A 14,414-nucleotide genomic window follows, 5' to 3' on the forward strand; every position below is an offset into this window, starting at 1 on the left:
TCAGTGTCCTTTCTAACTCTCAATTGAATTTTGCCACCTGGTCTTTCTAGCCAACATCTACAAAAAAAAAAAAAAAAAACCCAAACCCCCCCCCCCCAAAAAAAAAAAAAAAAACAACATAAAAACAACAACCAACCAAACCACACCAAACCAAGCCAAAAAAATTGAAACCATTTTGTATGCTAACTTCAGACAATACCGTATTTGCAAGCAAGTTTCCCTTTCTTGTCTTATTTTTATTACTCTCAGCACTTCTATTTGGAAAGCTTTATTTCATTTTATTCTGTCTCTCTTCCTTTACTTACTCCTTTTCTTTGGTTATCAATATCTGTCTTGCCATTAGTGCAACTTTCAAATAATGCAACGAACAGGAACATAACACAGAGGGATGTCACACACCAAGTGTTACCAATACTAAGTGCATATGGAGTGAATCATGCCTCAAAGCCCCTGCTTGTGGAGTTCTTCATCATGTTCATGTTTGCATGTCCAATCTCCTGTCAGTTGTAATAACACTACTAAAATCTGCCAACCCAATTGCTTTCTGGACATTAAAGGAAAGAATTGAAACAAAAGTTTGGGCTTTTCCTGGAAGGAAATTCTAATACATCCAAGTTAGCTTCACTCTTTCATTTTATTATTAGATCACAGAATCACAGTCAGTGGGGTTGGAAAAGACCTTTGAGATCATCAAGTCCAACCTATGACCTAACACCACCTTATCAACTAAACCATGGCACTGAGTGCCCCATGCATTCTTTTCTTAAACGCCTCCAGAGACGGTGACTCCACCTCCCTGGGCAGCTGAATGGCCCAAATTGTACGACTTAAGTCACTGCCTTGGAAACTGTTCTGTGGTGTATATCATCTTCCTGATCAAGACCTTTGAAGTGTTCTTGCCTTCTTGTTGTGCTGGGCCTACCTTTTTCACTGGAAATATTTAACCTTTACTCTTACAAGCCTCTACTCCAAATTAAGTAATTCCAGTCTTTCTTTGCTGGTAGTACCAGCAAGGTATTTTTTTAATATGTTTTGTTCTACATATACATAATCAACTCCTCCATTTGTTTCACACCATCCAATCACTTCTATTTCTCATTAGATTAGTGCAGTTTCATTAAATCCTTCTAGTTTGTATTAACTTTTAAAATAAGCTTGAAAAACTGAAGCCTTTAAAAATGTGAGGCCACTGATGTGAGGCATCTTCTCATTGTGCTGAGAGGTTGTTTGGTATAAAGAGGCAGCCAAGGCAATTCAGCCTAGTATTATATAGAAAATGTATAGACAATGGAAAGGGAATTTTTGATATAATTCAGTTTTGAAATGGGGGAGAACAGCCATTGTAGTTCTCATGCTCCCCTATATCAATTTTTGAGCAGTGATTATAATATGAAATTTTTTTTTCCCATCCACATGATTTTTTTCTAGTTCACTTGAGAAATCTGTGGCTCAGTTAAAAGGCACTCTGGAAAAACATAACTTAGCCCATAATTCAGACATTGTTAAAGTAAGATTTTATAAGATCTTTTCTAAAGCAATGTTTCGTAAAATTAAAATCCATCTTAGAAATGTCTATCTGATCTTTGAAGTACACAACAGCAAGAGCTTGAAATGCAGGTTTTAGAGTTTTTCTTGTGCTGAAAAAAGTATTACTAATGCCTTTATTAGATTTCTGGTTCCAACATCTGATAAAAGCTCATGATTGAACCACTGAATTTTAGCTTAGATGTTACATCCTCACTGCCTGGTTTGGCATTACTATTAAGTGATTATCCTGAAAGAACTGAGGTTTTGTTAAAGCAGTTAAACTAATTGTTTTGATTCCAAAGCAGTGCATACAAGACAGGTCTGTTTAGCCAGTTCTGACCTTCCAAGCTGAATCTAATCCACTTTTACAGCCAAGGTTAGACACCTCTACATGCAGCATTCTTGCAAACCTGATGATCATGACTGGTACTTGTTCTTAACCAAAGACTACAATCACTGAAGTAAAACATATTGAAAGTGTTTTTCAGGTGCATGTTCCTCTGAAAATTTTGGAAAACATTGAAGTGCTTAGACTTTCTAACTCTCAAAATAATGAATTCTGAGCAAAATCTTCTATTTGTGAAAATGATGGGCCTTTCAGATTTAATTTTCTCTTAAAGCATATATGACAGAACTCCCACCAAGAAAGAAGTATATTTCAGCTGCTTGATTATCAGCAAGTTGCTCTGCATGAACTTGTACAACACTATTAAGTCAAATTCTTCATTATAAATTAAAAATAACTGCAGATATTTATCAGTCTGACTGAATCCAAGACTCACTCTCATGTGGATTATTTCTAGAACATATGTCATTAAACAGGATGTGTAGAATGCCTGTTCTAATAGAGCAGTGAATTAGAGTAATGAATGGAAAAAAGAATTTTTAAAAAATCTAAAGGGTGGGACTCTTAACAGTTTTAGAGGCAACTACATCTGAGTGCAAACCTAATATTTTCTGATTAGTTGCACTTCAAAGCAGTGCCTGAAACTATTTTATTTTAGAAATTAATGTCTCAATGAAATGTGAGGAAGAAAGCCAATAATAATTTAAAACTATTTGAATCAGACCTACCTACAAAATCTCTCCACATAGATATATATCCACATGTAAATATATATGCATAACTATATGCATGGACACCCACACATGCACACATATAAAGCTTTAATTTTAGTTTTAAACTCAAGAACATTCCACAGATAAGAAAGGTTCAAGTGATATTTAGTAAATTGCTATTTTTCAGCAACTTAAATTGGGTGTTTTAGTAAAAGAGCAACAAAAGGCTGTTGTACTACAGTTATTTTATTACAGAGCAGGATGGTCCCAAATAACCTCTTTTCTACAAAATCAAACAATGAAGTCACCCCAAATATACATACAAGCACAATAATTTTTTCTGACATACATGATTACTTTAAAATAATCTTGAAAACAAATAAACATATCTACAAAGTTTTTAGATTGATCTTGGCATTATTATAGTGATTTCTCAGGCACAAGTGCCTTTAAAAGTACAACTTACTCTAATACAGAAGTGCAAAATTGCAAATACAGTACATAAGAGATGTATTATGTGAATCTTACCATGATTTGTGTTGAAATCCCTTTACACTCCAAAAGTGGTCAAGAATCCACTGTATATGTGAAAATAAAGTCCTGAATTACCAGGCATGATCCATTATGAGCTGTTTGTTTTTTATTTTTTGTTTTTTTCTTTTTACTTCTCCCTCCATTTGCTCTTTCTTGCTGCAAAGAGGTTTTCAAAGGTTAATGGGAACTAGGTGTTCTTTTTCTCACTGACTCTGAGTCGTGGGACTGAGATCTCTGGTCATGTACATTTTTGAAGACTGGAAGCATTGTCTCTTGGGTCCTGTACTGGTGTCTTTCATTTTGTACTGGTGCAGGCATATTGGGACTAGCACTGAAAATAGATTCTGTACTTTTACCTATAATGTAAGCTGGTAGAAAACATGAAAGTGCTGCAGTCATAGTCCAAGCCCTTTTTCAGATATTGGGGGAATCATGTAATTTACTTCAACAATCTTGGAACGTTAACATTAAATACTAAAATATTTCCTAAAGATTAATCTGCATACATTTACAAACCCCTAGGGCAAAGGTAAAAATGCTGGCAACTGACATGCAGAACTAAAATAAATACAGAGTATCATCTAGTGGTCTCAAACTATCCACACATTCCAATGTCACTTCAGTACCAGTTTTACATACTTGCACAGCAGGGTTTAGCAGCACTGGTCCTGGTGAAAATTGGTTTGTGTCACCTCCATCAGCTAAAGTTTCAAGAATTGTCTCTGCTAAATGATTTGTGATCCCCTAGATAATTTCAGAGCCATGCACAATCTAATGCCTAAGTTGTGAATTCAGCTTCTTCATATAAATTGCAAATTTGGTTTCTTCACTTCATGTGTGCATCATGTAGATCAGACTGTGTCACTGTGTTCAATATATGGTGTTGGTCAGTGGGAAATACCTGTCACCAGCCCAGCAAATGGCCCATGGCACTGTAAATTCTGTTGCTGCAAGACACATTTTGTTGATACATGGGGACTGTGATTTCCCAGCTTTGCTTTAATATAGAGCTGCATTCAATGTCCTGACAGAGAGAAGTGCACCAGTTGTCTTGAAATAAGTTGGTAAAAACAGTAACAAATATTTACCTAGTTAATCAGTTGGAAACAATGTCAAGTTATCTACCCTAGTTTTGGCATGCACAGTTTAGGTTTACTAAAAAAGAACAAACCCAAACAGAGAAGATTCTTACTACATGAGCTAACAACTTGTAACCTTTACATCCCCAAAGCAAGGGCCCTGGTGTTCTGGAGCTCTCACTGCCTTTGATGCCATCCCTTTGATGACACCAAAGCAAGTAACAACAAAGAACTCGCCCATGTGGATGTGTCAGCCTGACATCCTCCAAACTGCCCTTTTTACCATCTTATCAAGAATAATAAGATGAGGAACAGGAAAAAAAAAAAGAGGGAGAGAGAAAAACAACATAGCAAATGCCTTACTAAATCAGAGCTGCTTGCATTGCTTATTGTATAGCTTGTGCTGACAGATAATTATTCTGGAAATATTAATGCAAATTGCACAGAGCAACCTTGACACTGAAACTGTTCAGCATCTGTGGGATAAAGAGGAATAAGGGGAGATGGTGAGGTAGGAAAAAGATAAAAGAAAACTGAAAACATTCAGATATGCTTGCAAGCAGAAGCAATAAATGTTCTAGGTTGATATCCAAGAAACCTTGTCAGTGCTGCTGCGTTACTCTTACTGAGTGTCTGTTGAAGTTTGGTTTTGGCTTGTATCTTATAAATGCTTTCTGGTACTTGTAATTTATTATCCAGCAATATTCATTAGAAGCTAGTTTAGAACATCAAAAAGAGTCATTGGAAGTGCTTTTTGTGTTTTGCGATCAATACAGATAGTGACATTACACTTAATTAAACTAGGGTGAAGCATGCTATATATCTCTAGATCCTGAGGCAGGATTTTAATTTAAGTCTTACACATTCTGTGTGTGCTGCAGTAGCAAGTATGCAGAAATAATTTCCTTTTTTTTTGTCAGTGGAAGTTCATCCTGTTTGTAGACTGCTTAATTTCAGTGCAGTGACAACTTTTGGTACCTACATGGGTCAATTTTTTTCTCTTGCTTAGGATGATGGGTAAGGAATTCAGACCACATTACATTTATATCTTATAGGTTCTCAAGCACAGTAGAACCAAATTCTTCTCTTGAAGTTGTTTATTCGAATTTCCAAGGAGGAGTAGATGTAATTCCTCCAGTAATTCGTTGCTGTTGCCTCACTGAACCACTCAGGAAACAGCAGCAATCTCCAAACCTGAATCTACACAATTTGTGTTCTTTGCCTATTACACTGAAATTACTGACTAAGCAGCTAATTTTTCATTGTTTCAGTTTGATCATACTGCGTGGTGCTGCAGTACACTTCAGGCAGTTCCTGCTATTAATGATTATTATTTCCTGCCTTTTCTGATGATACTGACACTACTGGGATAAAACCAAAACCAGCATCAGAAGTGTAAATGACACTTGGGAGACCCAGCCTAGGAAATATTATGTATATGATCCACCCTTTATTGCTCCATCTTGCTGTAGCATTTAAATACTGAGAAAGAAATTTTAACAGTTTTAAGATAGTTCTGAGTGTTGTGACTTGGTGACAGCATTCTTCAAACACAGAAATGCTGCCTCTTAATGATTGTATCCATGGGATCCACATCTGGGAGTCAGTGTGGGGTGTCCTGGCCAGTGCTGGAATCCCTCCTGACAGTGGTCCTTGCTGTGATTGGAAGGCAGTACTTGGATACCTGTTCAGCAGAAGGACCTGCTGTTGTCAGTGCTGGCCGGGGACAGCCTCACAAAGGAGCAGATCAATTGTCTTTAGCACTGATTGGATCACAACCATGCCAGATGCAGAAAGGGTCTGCGCCTTTTTTAAGTGGAGAAAGAAACAGTGTGTTTTGAACCATGTTCTTAACTGACAAAAATCTATGATCTGTTTCATCAAAGCCAGTTCAAGATCAAATGCACACTGATTTCATTCCAACTGCTTTAGGTCTGTTGGAGTTATTCCAGTTTACACCTTATGAGAATTTGGCACATGCATTTTAAAAGGCAATTAGGCCCTAAAGCAAGAGCAGACTGTGTTATATTTGAATTTCCAACTAAATTATAAGTAGCAATAAACGCAACATACAGCACAATTATGACTTGCACGCTCTTCTCCCCTTATTTAAAGAAAGGAGAATATCTTTACATGTTATTCTTTGATCTCTCTGAGCATCAGATTTTTTAATAGATCATTTGACTCAGATTTCTTTTTATATTACAGTAATTTTATAGTTTTAATTAACATGACAGATTGAAATATAAAAAGATAATTAAAATACAGACTAACATTTAAATTCCTAGGCTAGCAAAGTAACTCTTAAAAAACATTTTGAAATATGTGCTGATATAATCCGTGAATTATTAACACTATAATAAATCACCCATTAATTCATACATTTCTATTGCATTGGCCTGAGAATAATCATTAATATGTATAAAATCAAACTCTTATCTCAGAGTTTTAGTTGCCTTTGGTTAAGTGCTATATGAATATCCATATTGTCAAAGCTTTTTTGATGTAAGCAGCAGAAACGTTTCATGTTACCTGTTTATCAATGTATATGTAAGCTGAAGAAAATTAGAAATAAAAATATATAAATCATATGATTGGCTATATATTTCTATAAGTGTAGTGAATATACGTGTAGTTATGTGCTTGTGTGCCTTTAACAAAGTTTGACAGGAAACAAAATTGAGGCAAGATTCAAGATTAGTAAATTCTTCCTTGAACAAAGGCAATTTTTTATACCAGAACAAGTTGTTCTAGAAAAAAGATTTAGGAATGTATGTTTTCTTGTTATACTTCCATGTTGTTCCTCCCCAAATAGCCATTTCCTCCATTAGAAGTTGTGTTGTAGGTTTAGCATTGATAGTAGTGTTATTGGTGCAACTCCTCAGAGAGAAGGAAATTACTGGCAAACATGACACTGTGGCAGGATGCAAATGAGAGCCCCATTTCTACTTGTGTCAGCACAAATTTCTCCCCAGACTTCAATGAGACTGATATTTCACCATGGATCTTTATCAGGTATTCAGAACAATTATGGCAGCTGGAGGAGGCAGATCAGACTTTTAAGAAAGAAGTTTCAAATTACAAAAGAGAGTTTCTTATCTGTACACAAGGTATAAAAGACACAGTCCATGATTACATTAATTTTAATGGAATTTTCTACCTAGTAGTGTTTTAGCACCAAATTCAGGAAGGTAACACACACAGCAGAACAATCCCATCTTTTGGGGTTTTTCACTGTCTCAGGCCTTCTGAACTTTCAATTTACATCCACAAAAAGAAAATTCTTCTATGTGATTTCTTTTCAGTTTTCTGTCTGGAGAGGTTGTTAGCTGGAGCATATAATGGAGTAAATGATGAATAGAATATCTGTTTTCCAAGAAAACATATAAAACTGACTGGATTGTGACTCTGTTGATATTAACCTAGTCATATATATAGATAGAGGTACAGAAGTAGATCTATGGATATAAACCTGTCCATGATAACATTGTCTTAACATGTGCAGTCCTTGCTCTCATTCCTTAAATAAAATCAACAAACCAATTAGTGAACAGAAGTAAAATGCAGTCATAGACATACAGAAAGGATTTTAGTTCACAGAGTTATTCTTGTAGAAATCTTTCTGTATCTTTGCACAGTTGAAGAATTATTTGAGATTGCATTCACAATTCCATTCTGTATAGGATATTGCACTATGTGGGAAATGATTAAATATAATGCAACACAAGTGATGCAATGACATATCATCTAATCTGTATTAAAGGGCATGCACTGGCATTAGTCTAGAAACATTGAGTCAGTCTGGTATTCATATCACAGTTTACTGGCAAATACTATGAGTCAAATATATTTATCAGAAATTCGAGTGTAATGAATTTCTACTTAATTGCATCTGTTCTGAAATACAACAGTTTCACTGCATTTTCATTTCATAATAGTGAAGCTTGACTCCTTTTACATTGTTTATTCCCATTATATGTTGAGTCACACTGAGATCCAGTGTCATCTATTCTCCTATGTTTCAACACCTTGCAATATTTAATAAGTAACTTGTCCCAGAAAATTCCATTGTGCTAATCCTGTTAGAACACAGAATGAATATTGATCAATGTAAACATATGCTTTTTCCCAAGGAGACAGTTGCCTCCCTTTCATGTCTTTTCTTTAGTTTTGATACTACTAGATTTGGAAATATGCTCCACAGATTCTTGATCAGCATTTGCTGGACTAGATCTTTCTTAAGCAGGGAAGGAAAGCAGCCACTACCAATATTGTTAATGTCTTCTTCAGACTGAGAAGTATCTGGGTTAGATTTCCCACAGGTTCCTTCTACAGTTAGTGGAAATGTGTTGTCTTTATTAAATGTCACAGTTTTTTATCTGTAGAGAAGACTTTGTAGTGTTTCAAGTTCACCTTCATCCCAGCAGTTATAGAGGAGATGCTTGGTATCAGGTAAAGTTTGTCCTGGTGCAGAAAACATCCACACAAAAAGCTGTTTAGAGTCGGCAAAGAAAAATTATTGTACTAGAAATGCAAAGATCACTGTTCTCAGTCACAACTCATATTTATTTGCTTCCTTCTGATGAATGAAGTTTTTCTTTTCAGACAATCAAAGGAAAACAAGAACAAAGTTTCTGATAATTCCAAAGTTTCTGATAATTTGGAGCTTTAGTTCTCTTGTCTGGGAATATTCTTTTGACTGGATGACCACCATTTCTCAGAACTCTGACACTGCTGGAGAGGTCAGAATATGTCAAAGGGGTCAACAGATGGGGAGCACTCAAAGGAGAACCAGACACTCCTTTTCTTAGATCTGACCATGGGCCGTGAACATGACCTCCAGCACTACAATTGTTCCAACAGTGAGCACTGAATGCCAGTGCAGCTCAGTGGCATTAAAATATATTTTATAAATTACTGCCATTTAAAAGTATGGCAGCCACTTGCTTTTCTCGCAGCTCATTTATTTTTCATCCTCTAGAAAGAAACTTGCAGTAATGTAAGAACTATGCCTAAGCCAAAAGTATCCTGACTCCAAGCATAGCAAGTAACAGGTACTGAAGGAGATGTGTGGTGGCTCTTCTCTGTAAACTTTTCCAGCCTCCGTTAATTTTCAAGATTATTCAAAGCAGTGCAAGTAAAACCTAAATCTGAAACTACATAATTCAGAAAACAGGATCCTATTTGATTACTTTTTCATTAAGGAGATGTGATATATTTAAGCCTGGATGTACTTAATGGGATATCTCTAATATGAGAGATTTTTTAAACTAATGTCAGATATGCTTAAAATAAAAGAACATTTTAAAATGGATATTCAGAATTGTTCAAACAATAAAAGTCAGACATTGGGTATGTAAGTCTAAAAACAACCCATTTCATTCCTGCTCTCAGAAATGATTAACCAAGTACTCAGCTATAGAAACAGGTACTGTGTCCATTTTCATTTGTTCAGGGAAAATTATATTTATCCATTCAGACTAAAATTACTATCCAAAGTGCATCCAAAATTCAGTAAAATACTATGCAGCTTCCCTGAAGTAATTTAGGTAATGGAAAACAAAATACCTGAAGTTGAGAACAGTGAACCCCGGTAGACACTTGATACATACTACAGTGTCAGCAAAGGGATGAATTTTCCCTTATGCCAAGGCTGAGAATAGAAACATAGTAATAGCAAGAAAATGCTAGAAGGAAGACATTAAAAATTATCAGGAATAAATAAACCAAATTTCCTGATCTTTGAGGCATGCCATAAAGGACTGATATGCTAACTTTTATCCAAGAATACTAAAACAATTAGACAACCATAGAAATGAATAATTTTTGCTGATTTTTTACCAAATACTGCAGTGCTGGGACATTCTAATGGGCTGGGAAGATGCTGCTATTGTGCCAGAAGCGGTTTCACAGCGTGTCATGGAAAGAGATAGTGCTTTTGCTGAGCTTGTTCCAGAGAAAATCATGGAAAGTGCATCATGGAAAAGGGTTTAGCATGGTAAATGAAGGCCAGACAACATTGTTACATCAAAAATAATTGTTGCCAGATGTCTGCCTTTTCTGACACTTTCAGGCTGCTTGGTGAGAGAACTACAAGGACATACATATCCATACTTGGCATTTGTGATACACTTGATGTAGCCCTGTGCTGAAGTACATAGGGTTGTACATGTAGAGCATGATCTGCTACTGCATCAGCAGAAGAATATAATGTAAAATAGTTCTAAGTACTGTCTGTAAAATTAATGAGAGCTCTTTTCAAATTGGAATATACTCAAAGCAGAACTTCAAGAATGACCTACGATTAAAAAATCTCATAAGGAGTAAATATGAAGTTGTGCCTACCAAAAAGTTTAGCATGTTATTTCTACATCTATCTAATTGTTTGTACAAGACATTTTTAATAATTAAAAAGTTGTGATCTAAAAGGAAAAGAAGCAAAATTTTTTTGAAGTGTTGGAGTGTGAAAAAACCCCAAGTATTAAAAATTACATTTTGGTTTAACAGTTCAGGTAACTACCAGTCAGAACAGCTCAGGAACACGGCTGTATTTTCAAAAAATGCCAAAAACTAAGGCTTACTGTGGAGAGCCACAAAGATGCTCCAAAGCTGGGAAAAGAGAGTATTTAGCCATTGAAATAATACTTTAAATCTGCCCAGTGTCATTGCCACAGTCCTGCATTTATAGCCAGGTGATGCATCCTTGGTAATTGGCACAGCCCTCCTCCAGGAGCTCTTAAATAGGTCTGATTTTCTCAGCTAACCCACTTTGTGAAGAGTATTAAGTCCAAATGGGGTGTTAACATGTAGTGTGTTGTGCAGTTTGCATTGCTTCAGTTGTGAGTGAAGAAGGGGTGGAGGTCTGAAAGAGCACACTCTTGGGTCTTCAGAGAGGTGGGTTTAGTTCTCTGCTCTCTACTGAGTTTTCTGTATGACACTCACAGCAGTAACTGAAGTGAAAATCTCAATACCTGCCCCTTCTCTTTTTTCCAGTAAGGTTTGCAAACCCATAACTTTCTGGTCCATGCCAAGCTGATGTCCAGAATTGTGTCCAATCATGTCATCAAAACGACAGAGCACAAAGGTGCTGTAAGGGATGAAGTACTCTTTAGGTTTTCTTTTAAACAACCATATCACAAAAACTGAAATCAGAATTAGACAGGTTTCAGCCTCTACTGGTTAGTGATCCACAAAAGGCATTTACTTCCAGGAGCACAATCTGTTGTGCCTAACCTAGTACATGCCTACTTGATCCAAGAACAACCCAAAAGTCATTGCCTTTTGTGTTCAGAATGAAAGCTGAAGCTTGCAGGGGACCCTCACACATCTGAAAAAAAGCCCTCACATCTGAGCCTGTGAGTGCCTCATCTTGGAGCAGGAGCAAACCAGGTTTGGTTTGCACATCTGCCTGCAGGAATTCAGCTGCATGTGCCCAGTTCTCACATGTCTGGAGATCAGACCCCACTACACTCTGCAGTGAGAGACAAGCCCAGCAGCTCTGCCTGGTGCTCATTGTCTTCGCAGAGCACAATTACTGTTGTGTAACAGAGTGAGCTAGCTCAACATTACAGGTTACGTAGTTCAGCAGGTATATCTGTATACAAAAGAATCTTTTCCACCAACTGAAAATTCCTGAAAAGTCTCTGGAGCTATGATCTAGATGTTTTATTTTTCTTTTCTTTTTCTTTTTTTTGTTTCCTTTTTTTTTTCAACATATAGCCAAATGTATCTTTTTATTTTCTGTATGAAAGCAATGGCTAAAAAGAAGGTGTGCACAGGACCCTGTAGTTAGCTCAGAGAAAACTCAACCCCAAAAGAAGACAGCATTTAAGGGCCAGTCAGTGCTGGATCTTTGGGACTACAGTCAAAAGTACTTGGCCTTTTCCATGAACAGTATTGACAAATCTGGTGCCTATTTCAGCACTGTAGGCTCCTCCCTGGCAGTTTGGTACCTAAGGAACTTCCTGGAACTAGTCCTGTGTTCTTTCCTAAGGGGCCAGAGGCTGAATGAGATGTCAGCTCTGGTATCACATCAGCTGGGCTCTGCAATCCTGGTGTGCAATATCTTGGCTGATGAGGTGTACAATTCCACTTGGCTTAACTTGTTCTGCAAAGGGGGTTACATCATATCAATTTGTGGGTTTTGTCAGCCAGGACTGTACACTGGGGCCCTACTGACTCAAAGTAGCTTTCCTAGGAAGTTGTCCTTTACCAGTGAGATTTCCAGGTAGGGCACAGGTGTCGCAGCAAATTCAGGCTGGATTGTGATATCAGAAGACTGAATGCAAGATCATAGAATGAGTTGGGTTGGAAGGGGCCTTAGAGACCATCTAATTCCAACCCCTTGCCACGAGCAGAGATACCTTTCACTATACTATGTTGCTCAAAGCCCCATCCAGCCTGGTTTTGAGTAATTTCCAGGATCCTCTGGAGTTGCACTGATGGGGAACATGGAAATGCCATTATTTCATATCAAATAGAATGTCTCTTATCTTAGACACAAACCTTACAGAATGATGCTGTCTTGTTGTTGTTGGTTTTGTTGGGTTTTTTTTTGTCAGAGTAACGTGCTTTACAGTTATTTGGTGTACTTACCTATCTGTAAAATACCTTCAGGCAATCTGAGAGCAAGGTGCAGTAGAAATAGGGGGAAAAAAAGCCCTATAAATTTTAACAAATACACTTTTTGCCAACCTATTACACATCTGCTTGCAGGGAAAACTTTTATTCCACCAGTACTGCAGCTTTACATGTAGTTGTTTCAGAATGACCTCTAATCATTGCTATGTGGATATATTTTTATAAATGTGCAAATGAGTGAAATGTTCACAGAAATCATACATGCACAATTCCAAGAGTTCATGCCGGTAAATCCTATGATGCTAATGGTAGTCACTATGTCTGTGTCACTATTTTAGTTGCTGGGATTGTTCTAAACCCTGAAAAGAATACGATTAATTCCATGTACATTCTAAAGCATAAACCCAATTTGCAATGAAATTGAATGTTTTTCTCTGCAGTCCAGCTCTCAGTGAATCAACAGTGCAGTTACAGATTTCTCTTTTGTTGTTGTCTTTTTGGGGGTTGTTTTGTTCTGGTTTGTTTTTGTTTTGTTGTTTTTGGGGGGTTTTTTTGTTGGTTTTTTTAAGTGTATTAATGACAAAACTAGGCTCTTAAACTACTGCCTCTGGCATCAGCCACTCAAACATAGCTGTGTTGCACTTTTTAGCAACCAAATTAATTCCACATGAAGAGAAAAGCGATTCACTCTTTTCCTTTTTCAAACTTTGCAGACGTCTTGCAGGAAATGGCTTGACATACATTCCTAAGGGAGCGTTTGCTGGCCTTTTCAGTCTTAAAGTGCTGTAAGTAAACTGTGTGTTGTTTGATATATTTCTGATTTCCTAAATGCTCTAGGGAACTAATTAACCAGTGAAGTTTTGATCAAGTAAATTACATATTTTGATCAGCTCATTTTGAACAATTCAATTGAAGATACATATGAACATCATTAAATTTTTGTTTTTTCACATAGAAAGTATCCTAAACAAAAGTTGGAAAACATTAATAGCCTTCTAAAAACAGCTTGCTCATCAAGTAGATGTCTCTGTACAATATCAAAGGTAAAAATGTATTCAGTTAATAGTTTCTGTAATTATCTCAAAAGTCCTGATTCCAGCTGAAATTTTCATGATCACACAAAACTGGGGGTTTCCTTTTCTTGAGAGACATGGGGGAAAAGACATTATTGTATACAACACAATGTAATTTAAAACACAGTTGACATTTCATATATTGTTCTTTGCAACGTAATGACTGTTAGATAAATTATTAAAAATATTACAAAATTGTATCATTTGGAGTAATAAGACAGTACATATACTTACTAGCAGGCTACATCTCACCGTGTTTACACTAGAGGGGATCTTTGCCCATGTAAAGTTCACAGAAACTGTATTATTAGCAAGAGCACCAGCCTCCTAGGCGGTGTCAAGCCAGGCCTGGTGCTACTGTACAAATCTCTACTGAAAAAACACTTAGCAGGAAAAGAAGTATGAAGAGATTCCCACTTCATCTACTTCTAAGTTGGCAAGCTCTAGCTCTTACTGGCTCAAGCAGATTTAAGCCTGCCAGAAATTATTTAATTTACAATGTCCCATTGAATATGCCTCCTTTTGAAGCCAGCATGTGCTACTTCAGATTTATCCACATAGA

General features: G+C 36.7%; 1 protein-coding gene across 1 annotated transcript in view; it reads left to right on the forward strand.

The window, feature by feature from the left end:
* Positions 1-14,414, forward strand: part of LGR5 (leucine rich repeat containing G protein-coupled receptor 5) — a 92,015-nt gene that overhangs the window by 38,523 nt on the left and 39,078 nt on the right. The window contains exon 3 of the mRNA XM_039703851.1: positions 13,493-13,564. Coding sequence (XP_039559785.1) covers positions 13,493-13,564 — 72 coding nt within the window. The remainder of the gene's footprint in view (positions 1-13,492; positions 13,565-14,414) is intronic.

The sequence above is a fragment of the Passer montanus genome, unplaced genomic scaffold (genome assembly GCF_014805655.1).
Source record: "Passer montanus isolate IOZ18808 unplaced genomic scaffold, ASM1480565v1 scaffold17, whole genome shotgun sequence".
Taxonomy (NCBI): Eukaryota; Metazoa; Chordata; class Aves; order Passeriformes; family Passeridae; genus Passer; species Passer montanus.